Source organism: Triplophysa rosa, linkage group LG5 (assembly GCF_024868665.1).
Source record: "Triplophysa rosa linkage group LG5, Trosa_1v2, whole genome shotgun sequence".
Classification (NCBI taxonomy): Eukaryota; Metazoa; Chordata; class Actinopteri; order Cypriniformes; family Nemacheilidae; genus Triplophysa; species Triplophysa rosa.
Window position 1 is genome coordinate 16,303,525 of NC_079894.1, and position 24,403 is coordinate 16,327,927.

The window sequence follows — 24,403 nt, forward strand, 5'->3', positions numbered from 1 at the left end:
AAAAGGCCAATGAAATTGACGAATTAAATTTGCATGCCGGACTCCGCCCCCGGATATCCGGGTATAAAAGGGAGACGGCGTGCTGCATTCATTCACCTTTTGTTCTTCGGAGCCTTCACACTGATCGACTTCGAGACTTCAAACTCTACGCCGAATTACTGCTGGACTCTTACGACGTGGTGCAGCGGACGGTCCCTTCCTGCAGCGACTTCCCCTGGGCGTCTCGGCAGTGCCAGAAGTGTTCGAGTTTTTTTTTTCTCTAAAAGAGCAAATTTCTCCAGCATGGCATGTCCCGCTGTTCTCATGGGTGTGCAACACACTCATCGAGGAGGGGGACGGACACGATGTCTGCTTCCAGTATGCTGGGGCAGACGTTGTGGATACGTCCTGCCCGCACTGCGGGCGGTTGACAATTCAGACATTGCGTCACGGGTGGCTGTGTTCCCACGGGACTCAGCCACCACCTCGTCTGCTCCCCGTTCCGTGACGGCAGGACTACGGTGATATGAGGGTTACTGTGAGCGTTAATCCGCCAGCCACTGGCTCACGGACCGTTCGCACCTCGTCTCGCTCGTCTGACCGTTCCCCAGGAGACTGTCCCACCGTCTTGTTCCTCAACCACGTATTCGGACACGATGCGTGATGATGAGATGTCTCTTGCAGCATCGGGGGGGTTACGTACTGCCATCCGACTCCGACGATTCCTCGGGCTCCCTCCCTCAGGGGTGTCGAGCCCAGGAAGAAGCGGACGTTGAAATGTCAGCCATGCTTTCCCGGGCCGCCGTGAGCATTGGGTTGCTGTGCCCACACTGCCTCTCCCAGCGCTTGCGGCTGGCTACATGGCGCCTCGGGTTTGAGCGCGGCTCCAAGCCGCGCTCGCCCCCAGTGCCGTGTTTTCCGGAAGTGCATGAGGAACTTAGTAAGACCTGCAATGCCCCCTTTCCGGCACATTTCACATCAAACAAAGTTCTGTCACCCTCTCTTCCCTCGAGGGTGAGACAGCTAGAGGATACGTCGATGTCCCCCAGGTGGAGTATGCCGCCGCGGTGCACTCGTGCCCGCAGGCGGCGGCCACCTGGGGGGCTCGATCTAGACTCCCGTCCAAAGCATGTGGGGTCTCGGCATCTCTGGTGTCGAGAGCTTACATTGCGGCGGACCAAGCTGCCTCCTCTCTCCACGCTATGGCTCCTGCCAGGCCAAGGCATTGAGAGAGCTCCACGAGGGTAAGACCGACCCAGCGCTTATGCAGGAACTCCGCGCCGCCACCGACCTCGCTCTACGGGCGACCAAGGTGTCCACACTTGTGGTCCATGAGAGACACCTCTGGCCGAACCTTGCACAGATGAGTAACGCCGAGAAGGTCCACTTTCTTGACGCACCCATCTCGCAAGGGGGGGCTGTTTTGTGATACTGTCGAGCAGCAGTTCTCGACAGTAAAGCAGACAGAGGATATCAAGCATATCCTCTCCCGCCACGACTCGGCTGCCCTCGGCCATCGAGTCCCGTGCACCGTCTTCTTCCCAGCAGCCCTGGTCCTCTTTGACGCCCCCCACTCAGGCGGCCCCCCCGGAAGAGAAATCGAAGAGGAGACCATCGAAGAAAGCAGAAGCGGCCCTCATTGAAGACCCCAGGGAGATCGAGATTACCATCGGGCCCGACCCCAGCCATTCCAACGCTGGGTGGTCGATCCGGGATGGTTCCTGCCCCGTCCCAACAGCCCACTCTCTTAAGAGTTTCCTCTCTCTCTGGGTGTTTATAACAGCCGCTCTCACCCTCTACACGACGGTGTTCGGCAACTCGACTTTGCGTCACGGTGAGACCCAATGTCGAGGATAATCAGCAGCCCTCAGCACTCTCAGTCGACAGTGCGTTTTGTGCTGCATTATCGCCAGGCAGGTAAGTCAGCAGAGCCGATCTCCTCCCCGGGGGCTTCCCCACGGCAAGGAATCCGCACTGCCAGCCATCGAACCACCCCCTGGGAGGTCGATGAAGCAGATCGTACCCCTTGCCCTGGTCTCGGTCCCTGGGAGCTTGACTAGAGCCCCCAAACTGTCACGGTGGCTACGGGATACGATCCATCTTGGCTACGTGACGCTCGCTCAAGTTCGGGGCATCCTCCCAACCTCAGTCAGAGGCTAGGATGCTCCCGTGCTTCGGGCCAGGGTCACCACCCCTCTGGCAAGCGATCGTGCTCATCCCTCTAGCCGAGATGTTCAACGGGTTTTGCAGCCCGTACTTCATCGTCCCCAAAAAAAGGAGGGGGTTGCTAGATCTGCGTACCCTGAACAGGCACCTACTCAAGCTGCCGTTCAGGATGCTCACGCTGAAGCGCATCCTGGCGTCTACCAGATGTCAAGATTGGTTCATGGCAATCGACCTGAAGGACGCTTACTTTTATGTCTCGTTTTCGAGGGCGAGCATATCAGTACAGAGTCCTCCCTTTCGGTCTGTCCCTGTCCCCACGAGTCTTCACGAAGATCGTGGAAGTCGCCCTCACTCCCCGCGGGGAGAGAGGTGTGCGGGTACTAACTATCTCAACGACTGGCTCATCTGGGCACACTCGCGAGATCTGTTGCATACACACAGGGACCTAGTGCTCCGGCACCTAGATCGGTTGGGACCACAGGTCAACCGAGAAAAGAGCAAGCTCTCCCCTGTGCAGAGCATCCTCTTTCTCGGTATGGAACTCGACTATGTCTTGATGACAGCGTGACTGACTCAGAGCACGCTCAGTCAGTGTTGAACTGCCTGAAACACTTCAGGCAGTCAGCGGTCCCCCTGAAACTTTCAGAGGCTCCTGGGCACATGGCATCCTTGGTGGGGGTGGTCCCCCTCAGGTCGATGCACATGCGACCGCTCCAACACTGGCTACAGAGTCGGGTTCCCTGGAGAGCGTGGCACACCGGCAGCAGACGTATGGCCATCACGCCTTTCTGCCGACGCACCCTGACCCCCTGGTCTTCAATGATCTTCTTGCGGACAGGGTCCCCTTAGGGCAGGTGTCAAGGCATGTTGTGGTGACGACGGATGCCTCCCTGCAGGGTTGGGGTGCCATGTGCAACGGGCACGCAGTGTCGGGGCAGTTGACGGGCCCCCGCCTGCGCTGCCATATCAACTGCCTAGAGTTGTTGGCTGTGCTACTTGCACTGAAGAGGTTGCAACCTCTCGTGCAGGGCAAGCACGTGCTGGTCCGGTCAGGACAGCACAGCTGCCGTGGCGTATATCAATTGTCAGGGTGGCATTCGCTCATGGCAGCTAACACGCCTCCTCCTCTGGAGTCAGCAGGTGATCGGCTCCCTGTGAGCCACACACATCCCAGGCGACCTGAACCAGACAGCCAATGCGCTCTCTCGTCAGTCGACGCCTCGTGGAGAGTGGCGACTCCATCCCTGCACAGTCCAGCTCATATGGGAGCAGTTCGGCCAGGCGCAGGTGGACCCGTTTGCCTCCCCAGACTCCTCCCATTGCCCATTTTGGTACTCCCTGACCAAGGGACCCCTCGGCACGGATACCCTAGCGCACAGCTGGCCGCGGGGTTAGCGGAAGTACGCCTTCCCCCCAGTGAGCCTCTTTGCACAGGTCTTGTGCAAAGCCAGGGAAGAGGAGCATCAAGTGGTACTAGTTGCGCCCTATTGGCCCAACTGGACTTGGTTCTCACAGCTAAGGCTCTTGACAACAACTCCCCCCTGGCCAATCCCCCTGGTGAAGGACCTGCTTTCCCAGGGGAAGGGGCACGTTACGGCATCCCAGGCAGACTGGAACTTCCATGTCTGGATGGGACGAGGAGATCCTGAGTGGCCCACCCCCGGTGGTTGGTACATCACTCAGGCTAGGGCCCTAAAGAACAGGCATTCCATCCATCACTAAGCACCTTCCTGGGGGCAGGCTGGGCAGAGGGCCGGGGAACAGTTGAGTTATCTACCACATAGCTCTAACCGGACCTAGTGCTCCAGATGTGGTAACCCCCCCCATGAATGGTTCCCACCTCGGCAACCCATGACCTCCCTAGGTGGACATCCACCTTGCGGTTAACTGCTTCAGTCCGCACGTTTTCCCATGAGTTCTCCCCTGATGGTGAGACCATGTGGTGTCTCCACTAATTCCTCCCTATGGTAGGTAGTGGTCTCTGTAGCGTTTTCCCCCAGGGGTGAATAATGCTTACCCAGTGGCCCTTACGGTGCCGGGCGGCTTCTCGCTGTTAGAGAATCAAGGCCTCCGCCCGTGACGGCCAGTGGCAGGGGCTTCCCACCTTTTCCTAAAAAGCTCTGGGACCCCCTACCTCTCCACTGGACGGAATACAATTTTGCGCTAGCGCACACGTCTGACTCGCCCAGGCCAGTCAGCGTCGTTCCACTAGAGATTGTGATGCGGTGCTGTGGCGTTTTCCATAGGAACCCCATCTGTCGGCTCGACACAACGTCGAGAGACCGACAGAAAGGGAACGTCTTGGTTACGGATGTAACCTCAGGTCCCTGATAGAGGGAACGAGACGTTGTGTCCTTCTTGCCACAGTCCTTCTTGTCGCAGTGGTCGAGGGATGCTCAGGCTCCTCAGACCAAAAGGTGAATGAATGCAGCACGCCGTCTCCCTTTTATACACGGATATCCGGGGGCGGAGTCCGGCATGCAAATTTAATTCGCCAATTTCATTGGCCTTTTCTAAACTAGTCAGAAGTTGATAGGTTCTCAAGAGCGAACCCCATCTGTCGGCTCGACACAACGTCTCGTTCCCTCCATCAGGGAACTGAGATTACATCCGTAACCAAGACGTTAACTATTGCTGTAGTGTAAGTCTCAGCGGACTGAAGATGAAGTGTGTCTGACCCACACAGAATGACGTTTGTACCGCCTCCCGCTGACAGGTGATTAATCACTGTGTGTTGTGTGTCGTGTGTGCGTGTCATGTGTGCGCGCAGCACCTGACAGCTGTAACCTGGGCGGCGGGACTAACGGAGGTTGTGACTTCCTGTGTCTGCGAGCTCCTCAGATCAGTGAGCACTCGCCCAAATACACCTGCGCTTGCCCAGACGGAGAGGAGCTGAGTCCTGACACACGCCAGTGTGTACCCGGTAAGCTTGTAACATGGTGCCTTGCACTACATCACCTCATAACCAGGTGCAACGTGATAAGCAACAAATGATATAGTTTCGGTTCAAACCAACGCAGTGAGTCATTTGGTTTCTATTTCTGCAGCACCAAGAAAATTAGTCCCACACACACTGAGAATTCATCAAGAAAGGATTAGATTAAACATCAGATCCCCTGTAAATGCAACATGCCATGTCACATAACTTGCTGCTGGAAACTTGTTCTGGAAGCTTCATTACAGTATATGTCAAGGTTAAGCAAATCTTTATTATCTTGATTCTTTCCCTTTACCTCCAGTTCAAAATGACACTGCTGTAACGCCCACTGTCCCCAACAACATCACCATGGAAACCGTTTCGGTGGCTGGCCAGGAAGCAGACTCTCCCGCAGCGGTGACCTCTCAGTCTGATAGTGTAGCAGAAACCAGCATCCCATCATTTCTCACTTCCAGCCCAGAGGAACGACCCATCTCCTCCAATGCTACAGCAGAGCATAGTCCAACACAGATGTCCACACCAGGAGATACCAGTAACCTGTCTCACCACTGTAAGTGTATATCTTGGCTGTTTTTAAGCTCTAGAGAACCCTTCAATAAGCCCCACCCCCTGACAAGCTTTACAGAACATTCCATTGGTCCGAACAGGAAATTTCCATGAATGATTTTTCCTACAAAATGGGAAAATCAAGTTTTTTTTGTTTCTAGGTTGGAAAAAATGTGTTAACTACACATCAGACATGCCAGTTAACAGCTTGCACAGCTTGGAAATGTCAACCATAAACCTGGTTACACGGACTGTTGCTGTGTTTGACAATCTTTTCAAAACACCAGATGGAGTTTTATGGAGAAATATATGACTTTTAATAATAATTTTGGCTAAATACCCCAGGCTATTACTTTTCATTTTTGGAAATATGCTCCCAAACATGTAGTACATTAATGGTATTGATAAATAACCTCCAAACTTTGTTGTTTTTATAAGGTCCTCACACACTGAAATAAATCTTGTCAGAAACCTAATAGTATTTTGCCAAGTTGTGATTGGTGACTACCTGTTTTAGCTTGAGGGTTTGTGACCCTTTCATTTTGCTGCGTCTGCTTTTATGACTGATCAAGGACAAATGAGTAAGCATTTCTTCTCTTTCATTCTCCTATAGCCGGCAATGATTTGTTTCTCCTTGGCCGTAATCTGACAGTGGCAGTGCTTGGTGTTGTTATTCCAATAGGTAAGTACATCCTCAACCTCTCTGGCACACGGGGGCCACTAGGGTCCTGCTCTGTGCTATTTTAAGAGCATTTTGACACCAGCGTTATTCACCAATGCTTGAACTGCAAGGTGATTGAGCCCGGGGCAGCAGACTCAGCTGTATGTAAATGCAGTCTGTGAGTGTGCGTGTGTGGTGTATGACTGAGTTTAGATTCATTCCACTTTGTTATCTTAGCGGGGAGCCAAGAAAAAAAATCCCTAAGCAGTGCTACGACAAAACGGACTAACACCAAGCCTACTGCATTGCAAGCGGATGTTACGATTTTTTTATTTATATGTTCATAAAAATCTAAACAACAGTAAAGATAATATTTGTTAAGACCATGCCATCCATTCTGCATGGAACACTGATGACATGTTACACAGATGGGCAATTCCAGCGTCAGGGATGTGACATTTTCAGTCAAAGCTTGAAATCTAAATTCTCTGATAGTGTTTTTATTACTAAAATACTGAATCATCTGTTTATATTTTAAAGTCCAGACATCAGAAAAAGATCATTCTATACAGAAGTTTTATATTTTGAGAGGGAAAATGAATGCGTTTTGGGTGGTACAAAAGAGTATGCACATTTTTGAGAGACAACATGCTTTGTAGAAGAGATGGCTCTTCTTTAAACAAAGTAGTTACTATATTTTCATGTGCCCATTTATGATGGAACATTATGGATCTGACAATTCACTTACCTGAAAATGATGCTTTACAAATAACATCCGCCCTATCAGTATGGTGAAAACCTTTGGTAGAAACTTGGTTTTCTCATCTTAAAGGGATAGTTCACCCTAAAATAAAAATGCTGTCATCATTTACTCACATTCGAGTTGTTCCAAATCTGTATAAATGTCTTTGTTCTGATGAACACAGAGAAAGATATTTGGGGAAAATGCTTGTAAACAAACAGTTCTTGGACCCCATTGAGTATCATAGTAGGAAAAATTACTTTATGAAGTAAATAAATTACTTTATATTTTTTGTTCATGTTGAACACAAAAGCAGATATTTTGAAGAATGTAGGACAGCAAACAGTTCTGGGGCACTTTTAACTACCACTGTCATTTTTCAATGGGGTCCAAGAACTGTTTGGTTACAAGCATTTGTCCAAATATCTTTCTCTGTGCTCAACAAAGAAATTGTTTGTGGAACAACTAGAGAGTGAGTAATTCATGACAGAATGTTCATTCTTTAATTACTTTTTTTGGGTGAACTATCCCTTTAAGCTTGACATTTGCGTGGAATTGCCCAGGTGCTCTCATTTTGTCTTTTTGTCATGGAGACAAAATATTGTCCTGCTATTACACAGTTTTTATCCTAGTGTTTACCCCTTTCTCTCTCTCATCTTGCTATATCTTTTTAGCTTTCCTTTGCTCCTCACATGTTCTCTTGTGCTGCCAGTAGTTTCAATCCTATCTCTTTCTAGTTCCGTTATTTTTTCTGTCCTGTCAATCATTCCACCGCCAGTCAACCTTGTGTTAACATGTCCCTCACGGCTGTATGTTAAACACATGCAGTTCCTATCGTTGCCACAGTGGTCTTCGGGGTTCTGTGCGCCGGCATTTACCTTGTATACCGCAACTGGAGGCGGAACAGCACTAAGAGCATGAACTTCGACAATCCCGTCTACCGCAAGACCACGGGAGAGACAGAAGAGGACGAGATCCATATCGGCCGGGCTGACAGGCTAGCTGGACATCACCACACTTACCCCGGACCCGTGGTGGGCATGACTCCAGTCGGCACGGCCACGTGCCCACCCTTCATTGCTTTACCTCTGGGAACCGGATTACCGGATCCAGCAACACACTGGTACACAGAGCAACCCACCATCTCGAGTGCTAAATGAAGAAGAGGAGGAGGAGAACTCTAGATGTACTGTGACCACACAGAGCACGGCTGAGATGTGACTGGCACGCTGTGCAGGAACTGAGCGAGCTGAATCACACACAGAGAGTTTCTGAAGTGCACTGAAATACTGCACAGCTGGATGCTTATATGATGAGATGCTGGAAATATGGTAAAGAAAAGCTTATTGGATTTAATATTTAGGACACTTAACACAGTTTTATTGCAGTTAGAATTACATGTTTTGCATTTTATATTTTTCTTCAAGATAGACTTAATAAATATGGCACGGGTTGCATTGATATCCTGAAGTAGCCTAGAAGTCTTAGCACTTCTGGTAAAGTTGCAAAGAGAGTTTAGGTGGTAAAAAATATGAGATTGACGGCAAAAATTCCAAATATACAGCTCTGTATAGGTAACCAATGCCAACTTCTTAGTGTCATTCTAATCCAGATATGTTTGCAAAGAGCCATATTTTGAAATCTGACCCTTTTCTTTCTTCATACATGTTTCTTGTGTTATTAGACAAACGTTTGCCTTTCTTATTTTTCATCACAATTTTTCAACCCCACCTCTACAACCACCTATCACCCGCTGAACAAAACAAAAGAATCCTTCACAGAAATTCTAATGGTTTCCATTAAAATACTATTATAAGCCATTAGCTTTTTCCATTAAAGCAATTACCAATAGAATCCATCACTTACCAGTAGACCATTATACTGTAGTTTCCATTAAAACCAACACCCATTAAGACATCAGATCCATAAAATTTTCGATTGTGTTTTGCACAAGGTTCTTTCTTTTTTGAGCAGGTAAATAGAGATCTCTGTTTATAATCCGATCACGTTCAAATAGTTTCACTTCACATTGACTTTAAACATAGGAATTTTTTTGTCAGCTTCAGTGCTATTATCTATTTCTGGTTGTGTTCATGCTATCCAGATTCTTAATTCTTATCCCCCGCATGTAAACAAAAATCCATTGTCCCAAATTTACTCAACCGTCTGGCGAGGTTGCGCTGTATTGCTTGGCAAGAACCCGAATCTGGCACAGTAGACTCATTAGAGCAGCGAGCTCCAGTGTATTCACATTCAGTCAAAATAGATGTTTCAAGTACATAACGCAACAAGCCATGTTTTGCTAGGTGTAAGTAGTTACGAACCGGTGATCAATAACAAAATGTCAGCATTTCACGCATCTGTTTCTGTTATTTGGGTCCCTGTGTGCCGAAAGGGCTTGCTGTGATTTTGTTGTGTTTATTCCTGAAACATGAAAACAGTCACCCCAAGAATCTAGCATAGCTGCGGGCATTGAGCCATAGGTTTTATAAGCACGATGTGTAATGTCTGTTTAAACACATTAGAATCGCATTAACATCAAAAAATGTGTTTGACTGGCATCTGTGCAGACAGCACACTCAGCGGTCTCAATGCTCTCTATTCACTGTAATGGACGTACTGACATTTAAAGATGCTCTGAAAGGCCATACATTCCAAATGCTGGACATTTATTCATGCAGTTGTTTTTAACACAGGGGTACCTCTACATTCTTTTGTTCTGGTATGGGGATGTTTAGTTTCGTCTCAGGGAGATGGTACAGTGTGTGTGCAGTATGGAATAGGATTTTATTTTGTTTTATCAAAAAAATGTGGCACGGTTTTTTAGCAAAATGCACTTGAATGTTTGTAATACAAAAAAAGAGAAGAAATTAATCTGTTGCACAACACCATTGCTGGCGTGAACCTCATCTGAACATGCCAATGTCACATTTTACCTCAAAATCAAATTTGGAAATTTACTTTTGTTGAAGCTTGTATTTTGAATTGATTTTTGCATTGTGACATTATTTCTATTGAGCACATTAAAAAGGCATCACAAAGAATGCTGCTGTTACTTCTGTCACGAAAATAATGTTACTGTGCAAAAATCTTCCCAAAAAAGGCTTTCTTTTCTTTAAAAAAATATAAATTATTGTGGTTTTGAGGTGAAAATATGGCCCAGGCCTGTTCTTGATAGGTTCAGTGACATTCACCTGCTCAGACTTTTTCATACTTTATATATAAGGGCATCTTAAATTGGCAGACAGAAGGACAGTTTTCTCCCATTAGGCTGGTTTCTGTCAGAAAGAGCAGCTGTTCTTTCACAGATTCTCTGATCAGATGATACCTCATTAATATTAAAGAGCATCACTCTAGGATATAAAATAAAAGCTCCCTCATAAGAGATGAGCAGTAAATATCCTGTGTGCGTGTGTGAGAGAGATAAAGAGAGAATGTGATGTGATGTGTGTGTGTGCGTGCGTGCGTGTGAGAAATCTGTGTTCAGAATGATTTGTGGTTTAAACCACTCTTGATGCATTGTTTCTTGATTAGGAAGTGTAAATATGTTTTCATACAAATACTTTTGATACAGCTTTGTAAAAATTGTACATAAGATTTTAGATAACAGTATTACCAATTACCTAATTTATTCTGCATTTTTCTTATGGTAATATCTTTGCCAAAGTGTTTCTGTGCTTTTGGTCTGTTTTGTTTTTGTTTACTTTAGCCTCTCTTTTTTAAAACCCTTTTAGGCTGCTGTGAAACATTTTCAATAGTTTTATTAAATTGCGTTCTTATTGCACTTTTTTGCAGACAATTTTTTTTTTCTGTTCCGGTGCCTTGTTTTGTAACTTACTGACGTTGTTTTAATTCTGTCTGATCTGTCACTGCATAAACTTTGTGGCATTATGGTCTTGTATTTCCAGTGTTGCTCTTTATATGTCTCTCTATAGATTGATATAAAAATCATTCAGAATCTGGTGTCTTGAGTTTTTTTTTTACTTTGTTTAATAACATTTTTAGATGTTTTCTGGTAATCACACGACTTTAAGTCCAGATTTATATAATTTTACCTCTAATAATTGTACTCATGTAGGTAGAGCGACAAAAAATCTCGACCTAAAGATTAGCCTAGACTACTAATGTGAAATTGTGAAGAGACTCTTCATATCGCTGCTGTCTTCTGAAACCTTGTATCTCTATAATTTGTGATTATTTTTTGACATAAATCATTATTATTTGTCACCCTTTATGTTTGTGACTGGGCTTTGCAAATATCTAACCATTAAAAAGTGCTTGCCAACTTTAACAACACAGTATTTGATCATTTAAAAAGTACTGTTTTTTTTCATTAGGCTACCTGAAAAATTTGGACATACACATTTTTGAGAAAGACAGCAACAATACAAGAAGTGTTTGTAAGAAGTGTTGCCATGATCAAGGTTATTTAGGAAACTATAAACAAAATATAATAATGTTTATGTTACTACAAGTAAAAATTCACCATTTTAACAGGGTCCCCTGTGTTTGCTGAGTCTGATTTTGAGTCCCTGGGTTGGAAAGATTTATGATCCCGGTCACAATTTAATTCACTGTACTAAAACAATTACAAACAGGTATGTAAAAAAGGTTTAGGTGGTATTAATAAGATGTGGTTTTATTATCAGACATATTTACATACAGGCAAACACATTAGAGATACAGTTTTAACATTAACGTATTGGTGTGGCTTTCCCAATAAATTCATTAAAACCTTTTCAAAAGTAACTGTACATAAAAGCTTATTAAAATATAAATGCACAGAGACATTATTTGCAGGGAGGAATGAGATATCCATGCTTCATCCTAGGATACCTTGCACTTATCTGAGCTCTTGGTTTCTACGCGGGCTTTCAGAAGATCTACAATCTCTTTATGAGAGGCCTGTGTCGCCAGAGATAATGCATTGCGCCCACCCTGGAGACAAAACAATGTGATATGATATATTAATAAGATAGACAATGTATGAAAGCAAGCAAGCATGATATTTACAATTACTCCTGAAGTCCCAAGGCTATAAACAACATTTTCAGTCATATATTTTTCAAGTTGGGCGTCAGCCCTCAACCTCTGCAAAAAATCATGTGTGACATCAAGCACTGGGCGTGGGACAGGAAGTATTAATTTATTTATTATTGCTGCACTTCTCAGAGCAGCTCTTCAGTCGTAATATGACTGAGACCTGACTTGACTAACAGCATGGCTTAGATGCGGGGGAGTAGACTTGACAACTTTCACTTAGCCTTACATGAATCCAAATTCTCTTTCTCGCTCTCTGGCAATAAGGCATGTCTGTGTGGGATTATCACAGCTGCCAAGCAAGGATTTCTCCAACACACAAAGTGATTAGACCAATGCCTTTATTCCTGAGACGTGGTTTACATGTACTCTGTTAGTGTTATTTGTACACTGCAGGCTAATCCATCATCCTGCCACTTCCTGTTATTCGTATAAAGATAAAGAGACTGAGGCTGACATCACATTAACATGAATTGACTGATTCTACGATTCACATCTTTGAATAGCATCTGCGACCAGCAGGTGGCACTTATTTACGGGTCAGTTGCCCAGCAGAGACTGCCCATCAACCCACGCCGCACAGTCTACCAAAAAGCTCCATTGTTCTTTTGCTACAATATTGCTACATCAGGGTTTGTTTTCTAACCTCTGGCAGAATAAATGTAATGTTCTGGGTTTAAAACAAGCTCAATGTCACAGGCGATGTTAATTACAGACAAAAATATTCACAAAACACAACTGTGTTCATGGAATGCACATAGATTGAAAGTTCTAGGGGGTTTAAAGACTAAATGTATAGTTTGTATTTTATTTTAAGTGATTATAATAATTCGACTATACACAAACGCTTTATTCAATATGTAAAGATGGCAAAAAGTTTTTTTCCAGAGATGAGTATTCTAGGGATACAAACTAATGTCTATGTGTTGCAGATTTCCGGAGAGTGGATTTTTTTCTGTTCCTTCCTGGTATTCTTGCATGTATCATGTGAAAATTACAGGGTTTACCATTGTACCAAAGGGTCAAGGATTTGCTGGTAAACAATCTAGTCAAGTTCCCTTTTCTCATATAGTTACTACTGTATTATAACTGGATTACTGTACACAAACATTTGGTTTGTTTGTTTTTTAACAAAAGCAAACAAAAATTGTAACAATGCTTGTCAGTGCTTAAAAAATGACAATTCTTTTTTTCCCATGAATTATTGCAGTGTTTATTGTAAATAGCTTATCAATGTGAGTCATTCTCTTTTTTTTAATTCATGTGCCCTTATAATCTTCAGTTAAAGTCTGAAAATGCATGTCCACCCTCTAGTGACAATCCATCTCAAATGATGAAAGTTAGACGGCATAGGCGGAGCATCCGTTAACTCATCCCCTTCGTCTGCTATCAGTTCAATTTCAAAATGCAATGCTTGTTTTTGTAGTTCCAAACATTTCTCATTTGAAATTCCATTTTACTTGGAAATGTGTCAAAATATGCAAGTAAAAACTATCGCAACATCCGTTTCACTGAGACTTTAACTTGTTTTTACCCCAAACATTTCTCTAAAAAGTTCTCAAAGAAAGAATGTTTTTGATGTTTTACAGAATTAAAGAAAAGTAACCTTGTCTTTTAAATTGACATCGCAGTTCGCTTCCTCCAACAAAATTCGCACAACGTTGACGTGCCCCCGCTCGCATGCGCTGATCAGTGGAGTATTTCCTGCATGGTCCCGGGCATTAGGATCTGCCCCCTGTGCCAGCAGGAGATGCACTATTGGGACGCGTCCATGTCTTACTGCCAAGTGGAGAGCTGTTTGTCCCACCTGAAGAGACATTTAGTTAGAAGACATGTCCATCTGACACACATTACAGTAAGTGCCAAATCAAATGCAAATCAGCACTATTGATTTAAATCCTTTGATAGAAAGTTAATGCAGTGCCAACAGGCAGACATCACCCTTCACCTGGCCAACACGGCTGTTGACGTCACCAAGCTCCATCAGTTGCTGGATCACTTTCAGGTCCCCTGGAGATTCTGCAGATGTCATGGAGGCCAGCATGATAGCTGTATACCCAGACTTGTTTCTAAGGTCTATTTTGCACATTCCTGCGGATAACAGGAAGAAAACACAAAAGCTGAAGTAAGGGTTTATTAGTGGTGCTTTTGCAGAATGCAAAGCATTACTATTACTATATTGTGTATATACTTCTTATTCTTGTTCCACTTTTTTTCTGCGTGTAACTCGTCTCGCACCTTTCGTCGTAGACCCATGAATGAGGTCTCAAATCGAGCGGCTTATTGAGGAGAGGTGTGCTATGACTTTTATAAGCTATCAGGCGGAGAGTCTTCGATAGGGTGTCAAAAAAACACCCGAAAAATCCCATTGACTTAACATTGCGCCGAACTTTGAAGGATAGTAGCTCCGAGCGAGGATTTTGTAAAAACATGCGGGTTACCACATTTCAAGAGGCTGGCAGGCTCTGTAAAACATACCTCACAATGGGGTGTAAGTTGTACCCCTGGGGCGTAAGAGCCACCCGAAATTCCCTATTTACTTATAATGGGGCAGGAAATATGCCCATAGGCATTATAAAAGGCCCATATGAAACATCTTTGCAGTACAGTGTCGTAGAGACAGGGGGGTGGGCTCATTTTACTCAGACAACCAATCAGTCTCTCAGGATCATCATGAAGCTATGAAGCCACACCCTAGCAACCATTTAAAGCAACCTTGCAACCGATCTATACAGTATACTGTATTTGCAGCACAGTGTCGTAGAGACAAGGTGCAATCAGTATCCCAGGAACTTCATTAAGCTGCGAAGCTACGCCCATAGCAACCAATCAAATTAGCTTAGCAACCGTTTAGCAAGACCTATATCTCTGCATCAGAACATTGTAGAGACATGGCGATTGGTTAGATTCATTCGTGGCTTAAAGTGTCATCTACCTAGTGACTGCCTAGTGCCGAGTTTTGCCACGGCAAGCTCCACTCACATTTTCTTCAGAAAATGTACCTATCTAGTTCTTCTTGTAATTGACGCAGTGCAGTATATTGCTAAGCTTACAGTGTGATTCTCAAATATAATAAATATAGCATACACAAATCTGGGGTAAATATAGTTCAATTTAAATTATATTTAACTATATTAATTTAAATATATATATATATATTATGTTGAGTATACATTAATATATTAAAAGCCTATATTAATATTTGACATTCCCTTTGACCATTTTAAAGTTCATGTATTGCAAAGCATTCTGAAATCACATTTTCTGAGTAGATTAATGTAGATTAATAAGGAAAGTGAATTAAACTGTGTTTTGCTTCTTTAGCCTCAAAGAAAATTAGTTCATAATGTAATTTACTGATAACAACAGACTTGTATTAAATATTCCCTCCAGGATATTAAAAGATGAGTTTAGAGTAAAGAAACCAGTGACCTTATTATCACTGACCTGTGTCTAAAAGGATCTTGACAATGCTGAAGTTACAGTGAGACACGCTGTAATGCAGGGCAGTGTTCCCATTATCATCTGCCATGTTGACCAGGAAGGGAAGAACTGTGGGTGTTTGTGAGTTAACCTCACTGAGATACAAAGAAAGAATGTCAGCGCGTGCATCCTCCTCAGCAGACATGCTGAACCACTGCTGGAACACTACAGTGAGAGTCTTGCTCTGAAAAATGGCAGAAGACCATTAGAGGTAAGATTCAGAAAGAAATGCAACACACAAAACATGGTTGGTGGTTTGGTTATCTGAGGTACGACTATTATAAAAAAAAATGTTGGGTTATTTTCAACCCATGTTTTGGTAAAAAAAAAAAAAAGGACACAAACTGTTGGGTGCTTAGTTATTTTAACCCATATGGGTCAAATACATTTATTAGGTTAATTTAACCCAGCAGTTGGGTTTGTCCCTTTTTTGACCAAACCATGGGTTGAAAAAAGTGTATTGTGTCAAAATACAGCTCTGGAAAAATATAGAGACCATCCCAAATTTCCCTTCGTTCAGCCTAGAATGATTTCTACATCTACATAATGCGGCCATTCCAGTCCAGTGTCTATTAAATTCCAACAAAATCAAACAGGAGTGACATTAAAGGGACCGTTCAGTCCAAAATAAAAATTCTGTCTTCATTTACTCACCCTCGCGTTCCAAATTTGTATTAATTTCTTTGTTGTGATGAACACAGAGAAAAATATTTGGAAGAATGCTTGTAACCAAATAGTTCTTGGCCACCATTGACTACCATAGTATAGGAAAAAAGTACCTCAGAACTGTTTTGTTTCCTACATTCTTCATGTTTCGTTACATGTTTTCTTTGCAATATGCAAGGTCTGAAAACATTGCATTGTTTTTGTTACTTTGACCAAATAGTCAGAAATCCCAATTTTACCTACAGTAAGCACATACCTATAAGTATAAATTCAGGAAAAGTAATGATAATTTTGGAACGGTATTATTTTTTTCATTTATACAGTATATATTAATTTACCTGTATGTGATTTAATCTAAAGCAATGTTATGTACAGAAACAATGTATGTTATCAATATGAATGTTGTTTCAACTAAGCTTCATTAACTGTGCCTTGTTAGATACAGTATAAAATATGTTTGCCAAGTACCATTTCATCATCAGGTTCTGACACTTTATCCATGTGGTCTTTCAGGAAACAACATGCATCTATGAAATCTTTATTCACGGCTTCCCTGGAAAAACAAAATCAGATTGTTTTCCATTTTAGGTTCTCTAAAAACTGCTACAGTAGCATCATATCAATGCTGTATCAGATTAAATATTAAATATACAATGAACATCTGCATCTCACCTGTTTTCTTCTCTCTGTGTCTGTGATTTCAGATTGGAATCCTCTCTCATTGCCTGATCCCCATCTATAACTTTACTCGTTTGCATATAGAGATCTTTCTGTTTTGTGGTCCCATCATATATGGCATCTTCTTTTGTATTGGTATTCACATCTTCAGTTTTACCTGTCTTTACTGTGGGGTACGTTGTCTGTGATGTCAGTCCTTTGCCAGCTTCCAGATTGGTATTCTTCTTAAGGTAAAAGTCCTTTTCACTTTCACTTCAGAATGTTGAAGTGTATTAATTCAGAATATTAATATTTACAGTCACTTTTGGATTATTACAAATCTAAACTTACTGTAAGTTATTAGTATTAGTATAAGTATACAATATTAATATTAGTATACAGTAAAAAGGATCTCCAGAGCGGGAATTTAATGCACAAAGATCGTTGTTCTGCTATTTAAAGGTCCAGTGTATGAAATTTAGCGGCATCTAGCGGTGAAGTTGTGAATTGCAACCAACTGCTCACTCCACCACTCCCCCTCCCTTTCGAAGCAGTACGGTGGCTGACACAGGACTGACACCCCGTTCAGACCGCCAGAAACAAGAAGCGGCAGAGCGACGCAATCTCATTCATTTCAATGGAGAGCTAACGACTTCCAGCGACACAAGCGCCAGTGACCGTTGGCGACAAAAAGTGGGTGTGTCCAGCGAAATGGAGTCAAGCGACAAAAGTTGAGAATTGTTCAACTTTATACAAATGATGAGCGACTTTCGCGAGCGACTTCCAATAGGAGTAAATCAGTGGAGCTCACGTCATCCGTCTCTCGTCAGTTACCGGAGGATTTTTCAAACTGTTAGTAGGACAACCAAAGCTAGGAACGCCTTCAAACGATCTCATAGCAAGAGACAAGCGACACACAGCGACAATGTCTCTGGCTGTCTGAACAGGGAGTAAGATGTCGCCACGTTTCCGCTTTTTTCCTGGAGGAGATAATGTATTTAGGAAAAGCGATCTTTAGAGCAGTTTGTCCGTTTGGGGCTACTGTAGAAACAACGTGGCGAATTTCATGCAAGGGGACCCGCAGTGTATGTACAGTAGATAGAAATAGTTCATTCTGAGGTAATTAAAACATAACCTTTCATTATGTAAGGTTTTTATACACCTCTGAAGAGATAGTTATGTATATTATATTGCATTTCTGTCAATAGATGCTCCAAAAAAATTACACACTGGACCTTTAAAAAAATATATAGCAGCAAAACCTGTACCTTTGTCTTGAACTGACTGTCTTCAGACTTTCTTTTTTTAGGTTCTTGTACTCCACCCCAGGAACAAGCTCTTCCATTTTGGATTCTTGAAAAATGAAAAAAAAGGCAAGAAATGTTCACAAGTATCCACAAACGATTTAAACACTTCCATGTATGTCACAGATGTTCAGGATTTGTTTCGGATTTGTACCTGGTTCTCGTTCTCCACTAGAAAACACGTAGAGGGAAAGCAGCATGACCAAAGTTACTAACTGATCTTGAATATTGCAGACGCGTGGTGGCAAGTGCTCAGAAGATGTTTTTCCTGATAAGTCATCTTTGCAGAGACATTCCCACTGCTCCTGAAGGAGCTCTTGCAATTGTTTTACATGGTGTTCCATGTCTGCATGTGAAACTGAAGGTTGTCCTTGAGTTAAAATTGCCTCCTGCGTGTGCATCTCTTGCCCACCTGTTAGAGCGTCACATGATTCTATAACAGGTTTCACGTTTTGTGTACTTGCAATGGTAGCCTCAGGTAAAGTCCCACTGGTCACTGTACTCTTTGTGTTAAGATGTATGGTCAACTGTTTGATCTTCTCATCCTTGAAATGGCTCTCCTCTACTTGCTGCTTCAACAGAGCTCTTGTCCTCTCTAGCTCTACCTCAAGTCTATGAAGTTCCTGTTCTAAATGTACAATTTTCTTCTTTAAAGTATCAAGTGATTTGGCTTGGTCTTCCTTATCCAACATATCTCTGCCCTTCCGTGGAAGCATTTTGTGTGTGATCGTAGGTGTCGCAACTGCATCAACCTGCTCAGAAGAAGCCTTGACGTTCTTCTCGAGTCGCTCATATTCTCGATTCATCCAATCATCACCAGCTTGTTGTGTATTTCCTTTGGCTATCACGGCAGCATCCCAGTTATTTGTTTGAGAAGGAAAAGTAGGAACATCCAGAGGACCAGTTGTGTCATTTTGGGAATGCAGTTGGACTAAAAGCCGTTCTCGCTCCTCTTGCAAAATACATATCTGTGTCTTGAGCTCAGGAATGACTCTGATCTCCGTCTCCAGTTCCCCAACCCGCTCCAGAGCTGCTGTGAGCCGCTGAAGGGTCCCGTTCATCCCACACATCCTGCTGTAGGATAAATTAAAGACATCATCTGAAGAACCGTTTTGCTCTGATAGGTATTCTTTGGAGCTGGTTGGGTCTTCGGTTGACTCTGAGTGTTGTCTCAGTAAAACTGTTAAGGGTAAACTGGAAGCTCTCAGGAGATTTGGCCTAACATAACATCCTAAAGGCTGCTCATCAAAAGCTTTAATACTAGCATCCATGTCTGACGTTGTTAAGGACTTATAGGGAACTCCTCTCCTAGCATAGCCAGCAGATGTAATGTCACCTGAGTGAAAGTCAAAGTGTTGATGAGAGTCTCCTAGTTGGGTTTTGGGCCATAAAGTGCTGAACGAGTTCCACTGAGGTGCCCTGCATCCATAACCTGGTAGGCTTAAGTTACGCGATATGATGCCATTGTTTTGTCCTCTTTGCCTTCGCTGCACAGGCACTCTTCTGATGGTGTTGCCTTTTTCAATGTCATCAACATATTTTAGAAAGTCTAGGTCCAGATGGAATCCATAGGGTGTCTCGACGGAGTAAGAAGGCGGCCTTTTTTTTCTTTCATTGTCTTTTGGTGAGATGCCATTTGCTGAGGAAAACAAACTTTTCAGTGATCATTTACTGATGTATATGCAAATCAGTCCAAGACAACAAAAAAATATAACCAATGCTTGATTCGTACCTTTACGTGAATCCATTATTTTGACCAAAAGTCATCAGTTCTCAGCTTTATATGGCTTTAGTGTCTCTTACCACCTGAGGATCAAAAGACATTTCAATTACTCAGATGTGTTGGGTTAAAGGGATAGTTCACCTAAAAATGAAAATTTTGTCATCCTTTTCTCACCCTCAAGTTATTCCAAACCTGTATGAATTTCTTTGTTCTGCTGAACACAAAGGAAGATATTTGGAAGAATATCAGTAATCAAACAGATCTCATCCCCCATTTACTAGCATAGTAGGGAAAACAAAACTATGGGAGTCAATGGGGGATGAGATCTTTTTGGTTACTCACATTCTTCCAAATATCTTTCTTTGTATTTAGCAGAACAAAGAAATGTACACAGGTTTGGAACAATCTGTGGGTGAGTAAATGATGACAGGATTTTCATTTTTTAAGTGAACTATCCCTTCAAACCAAATCAAGCACCTATTCTGAATTCCGAGTGTTGAGATAAGAGAAAGCCAGATTTGATGTTTGTCCTTGTTTGTCCTTTTTGCTGTCTTTCTCTCTTCCTGTCTCTCTCTCTTGACCACGCAGCACATTCAAGGCACCACAGAAGCAACCACAGCCCAAACAATGTTAGCTATGCAGTAAACACAAAAACAGCTGAGACCGAACACTTCCACCGGCTCTCGCACACACAAACCAGCACGGATACACGATTTGGCATAGCTCACGCTGCGATAAATAAAATCTTATCTTCAATCTTTTATAAAATCTTAACCTCTCTTCATACCTGTTTGTGCCTCCACTCTGATCTACAGATCTACTTATCAGTCAGAGAGATACAGGATAGGGGCCGAAGTGTGAAAACTTCAGTACCTATTTGTGCTCAGGGGATTTATCGTAAGGAGCTAATGTAACAAGTGAGGGTCTTTCACGGGGAATACGTTTCTGTTGTTACTTTGATGACAGGAGAATGTGGGTACAGGATCCTAGTGGAAAATGTTTCTCATGTATCCTGACAATCCAGGCACAGGCGCTAAGCAGTGAATATATAAATGTACCCACATGGACTGACCCCAGTGTCACATTTCACATATGAATGCACGCAAGTTCTCTTCTAGTGACTGTACCCAAGTTTCTTTGCAACTTCATTTCACAGCAATGGTTATTGTTCCCTTACCCCAACTTTTCGTAGCACTCACAAAAAAGTCCTTCCTCTCATTAAATGTATTTCTCTCGACTGCATTCTTTCTCACACCACAAATTGGACTGGAACTCATGACGACTCGAAAGCTGCTATTGCCGTACAACATTTAAAACATCGTGTTCCCTCAGAACGAACAGACAATTTCAGGTTTTAGGTCAGGCTCGGAAGACGGAAAAAATACCAAGATGGAAACTTGAGAGGAACAAACACATATTACCCTGCAGAGAGTTTCAAACCTCAAAATCTTCTCCTTAAATTCAAAAATAGGGGATTCAGGGAAACTTTGCCGCACAATGCATAACTTGGAAATGACTGTGTGGCTTTTTGTAAGAAAAGTAATTCATTGCTCTTGCTATCTTTTGTGGTGTTAGATGCTACTAACTTTTCTCTCTTCTTCTATCTGTGTTATTTAAAGCTTTGTTTTGACATGCACTTTTAGCTCAAGGATTGACTTTCAAGACTGCTGGTCCTGCACGCTTTCTCACTCTTTCGCATTCTGAACACACACAATAGACAGACGTTTCTCTCTTCCTGTTTGGTCCTGTAAGCGGTGCGGTTTCCTTGGCTCAGATCCTCATTCTTTCTTCGCTTGGAGTTTGGCTGGTGGACTGAGGCTCCTGCTCTCTGACCCCCGCCACCCTTTTCACTTATGGTGAGAGGGTGTGGTGGCTACTGGAGTTTTCAGAATAAGTACTGTTAGAAAAGAAAGGTTGTGCTTATAAATTCGGCTGTGATGTTGGTCTGTAGTGAAGTACAATGAGACTGTGTTCTGTTTGTCATAGTGTGTAATTTGCATTGTGTCCACTCATGAGATATCTCTGACTTTTGATTGTAGACTTGGATAATCTTGAGATATTGTTATGGCTTCAAAAGAGACATTAAAAAGAATTCATTTTTTAGGATATACATCAAAAAAGCGATACAGTAGATTTAGGCAAAGACTCCATTTAATATGATTCCAATCTTTCTAGATATTCAAGAGATCTCACTTGTTAGCATTCTTTTCTATGGTTTCTTATTTCTTATCCCTAAGAGTGTTGTTTCATCTATTCCTCTGTGGGATTTTTTTCCAGGTCCACAGAATTCAGACCATGCCAATAATCTTGGCTCTCAGCCAAAAGCAATATGTAGTGTGCATGCCAGTTACATGAGAAGACATGTGTGGGACATCAGCAAAGTAAATTCAGACTCTTTGTATAATCAAACACATTCGGTATTGAAAGAATAAAATAAAATACAATCTGTCTTTCAGGATCCCATCTGAAACCTATTTATTGGCTCCTGTCATACAGACTAAGCCTCCAGGACATCTCTCTATTGTTTTAGGAAAACAATCACTACATCAGAGGAAAGTCTTTGATTCCCACTTGGGACTTCTAAAAAAAGTGCTTTTCCTGAAAATAAATAACACAAATCTTAAAAAAATCAAACTTGGGTTTGCACTCAAAGCATTTTGCATAAAAATCCTGTAATAGTAAAAGTGCACTAGATAGTTCAATGAAAGATTTACTGGATGTGTTGCAAGTCCATATCAGACATAGAAGTTCCATATTTATATAGTTAAACAAAATACAAAAGTATAATATTGCTCCATCCTACCTAAGTTTGGCATTGTGTCCTCTCTGCTCTGTATGAAGCTTGATCACCTCTTCTGAGAGACAGAGGCTTCAGATGGGAGGCCAGACAAAAGACATTCAAGCAATGCCAGTACTAAAATTCTTGCAAAACATAAGTAGTGTTATTGTGTGTGGAACAGGGAGGCACTTGGGGTTTTCTTAACTCCGCCTTGTCCAATCAAAGAAAGAGGGCGGGAAGCAGGGCTCATAAGTCATCCAATGAAAATAAGAGGGTGGGCTAAACAACTGGGGGGTGGGGGGCACATTGTGCAAAACTGAAACTGAGAGATGTTTCCCAAAACAGGACCCATGTGATGGCGGGGGCCCGATTAAACTTACAATCTGGGGCACTCACAAAACACATGTGAAGCTGGGTGAAATAGGACCCTGCAGGGTAGCCCAGAAGAATCTCTTCACATCGTGCCACCCACACAGTAGAAGTGTAATTTAATCCACTGTAACACATTATTCACCATCCATTATAATGAGGAAAATATTGCGGAGCTTTCATTACCATTCATTCCTAATGTATCTTCTTTGCCTTTATCACATTGCAGTCACCAAACATCTCTTCCAGTCTTTATAAACAGAAAAATGTGTGTTTTTAAAAATGTTTGCTGAGGCAAGCGTCACTGTTACTATTGTTTGTACTTTAGTTTACATTTTTGCCAGGTGGAAAATAAAAAAGACTTACGTAACGCTTTACAATAAGGTTGTATTTGTTAACATTTGTTGGTGCTTTAGCTAACATGAACTGACAATGAACATTACTTCTACAGCATTTATCAATCTAAGTTTATGTTCATTTCAGCATTTACTAATACAATTTAAAAATCAAAAGCTGTAATGTTGTCTGCATTAGTTAAAGGACCAGTCAGGGAAATTTACCGGCATCTAGCAGTGAGGTTGTGAAGTGCAACCAACGGCTCACTCCACCCCTCCCCCTCCCTTTCGAAGCATTACGATGGCTGACACAAGGACAAAGTTATCGACACCTTTTCGCTTCTTTGCCAAAAGAAACAATGTATTTACGAAACGAGCTCTGTAGAGCAGTTTGTCCGATTAGGGCAAAGGGTGTATGCAGGGTGTATGTAGATAGAAATAGCTCATTCTAAGATAATAAAAAACATAACGCTTTATTATGTAAGGTCTTTATACACCTCTGAAGACATAGTTATGTATACTGTATGTTATTGCATTTCTGTCAATAGATCCTCTTTAATTTTACACACTGGTCCTTTAATGTAGAGAGAACTAACAAAACAGTTTTGTTAGTTTATGTTAGCCTAAGTGTTTAGTAATGTTAACAAATACAATCTTATTGTAAACTGTTACTAAAACCAACACTGAAAGAGAAACCAGAGCTACAATCTAGGAATATCTAGGAACAGTGAACATCGTGGAAGTAGGGTTAAAAAGTGAAATATAAAATGCTAATAAATATACATTATGCATATAAAAAATAAACGTACATACATACATTGGATTTTAGTGTTTCCTGTGTTAGTAGCAACAGAAATCTATATCCAATATCTTACGTTTAAACCAACTTAGCTTGGTGAAGCTAAATAAAGAAAGCAAAGGAACAATGTCCATCTCTGTGAACTCATAAAAATGCTCTGCTTGCATGTGACACCCACTAAACAAAAAGAGGTGACCTTACATGATTGATGGGGAC

The 24,403-nt window shown here is 42.6% G+C and overlaps 2 protein-coding genes across 4 annotated transcripts in view; one reads left to right on the forward strand and one right to left on the reverse strand.

Moving 5' to 3' along the window:
- The window catches only part of LOC130554078 (low-density lipoprotein receptor-related protein 8-like), a 64,874-nt gene extending 53,858 nt beyond the window's left edge, over positions 1 to 11,016 (forward strand). Inside the window, exons 15-18 of one of the 2 annotated variants that reach the window (XM_057333506.1) lie at positions 4,916 to 5,068; positions 5,385 to 5,633; positions 6,243 to 6,311; positions 7,879 to 11,016. In XM_057333506.1, coding sequence (XP_057189489.1) covers positions 4,916 to 5,068; positions 5,385 to 5,633; positions 6,243 to 6,311; positions 7,879 to 8,192 — 785 coding nt within the window. In that variant the 3' untranslated portion in view covers positions 8,193 to 11,016. Of the gene's footprint in view, positions 1 to 4,915; positions 5,069 to 5,384; positions 5,634 to 6,242; positions 6,312 to 7,860 lie in introns of both variants that reach the window. The other variant, XM_057333505.1, reaches the window with a different exon arrangement.
- Positions 11,017 to 11,656: 640 nt separating this feature from the next.
- LOC130555127 (KN motif and ankyrin repeat domain-containing protein 4-like) lies at positions 11,657 to 22,817 on the reverse strand. 2 transcript variants are annotated; one of them, XM_057335206.1, is made up of 11 exons: positions 22,709 to 22,817; positions 19,915 to 19,988; positions 18,337 to 19,821; positions 18,147 to 18,231; positions 17,057 to 17,151; positions 16,894 to 16,963; positions 16,690 to 16,774; positions 15,520 to 15,739; positions 14,021 to 14,163; positions 13,679 to 13,879; positions 11,657 to 11,970 (listed from the first exon to the last, which is right to left on the reverse strand). In XM_057335206.1, the coding sequence occupies exons 2-11, from the start codon at positions 19,928 to 19,930 to the stop codon at positions 11,860 to 11,862; spliced, it is 2,511 nt and encodes an 836-aa protein (XP_057191189.1). In that variant the 5' UTR covers positions 19,931 to 19,988; positions 22,709 to 22,817; the 3' UTR covers positions 11,657 to 11,859. The 2 variants fall into 2 exon arrangements, with proteins under 2 accessions (XP_057191189.1, XP_057191188.1); XM_057335205.1 differs by having other exon boundaries at positions 16,894 to 17,151.
- Between the last annotated feature and the right edge of the window lie 1,586 nt (positions 22,818 to 24,403).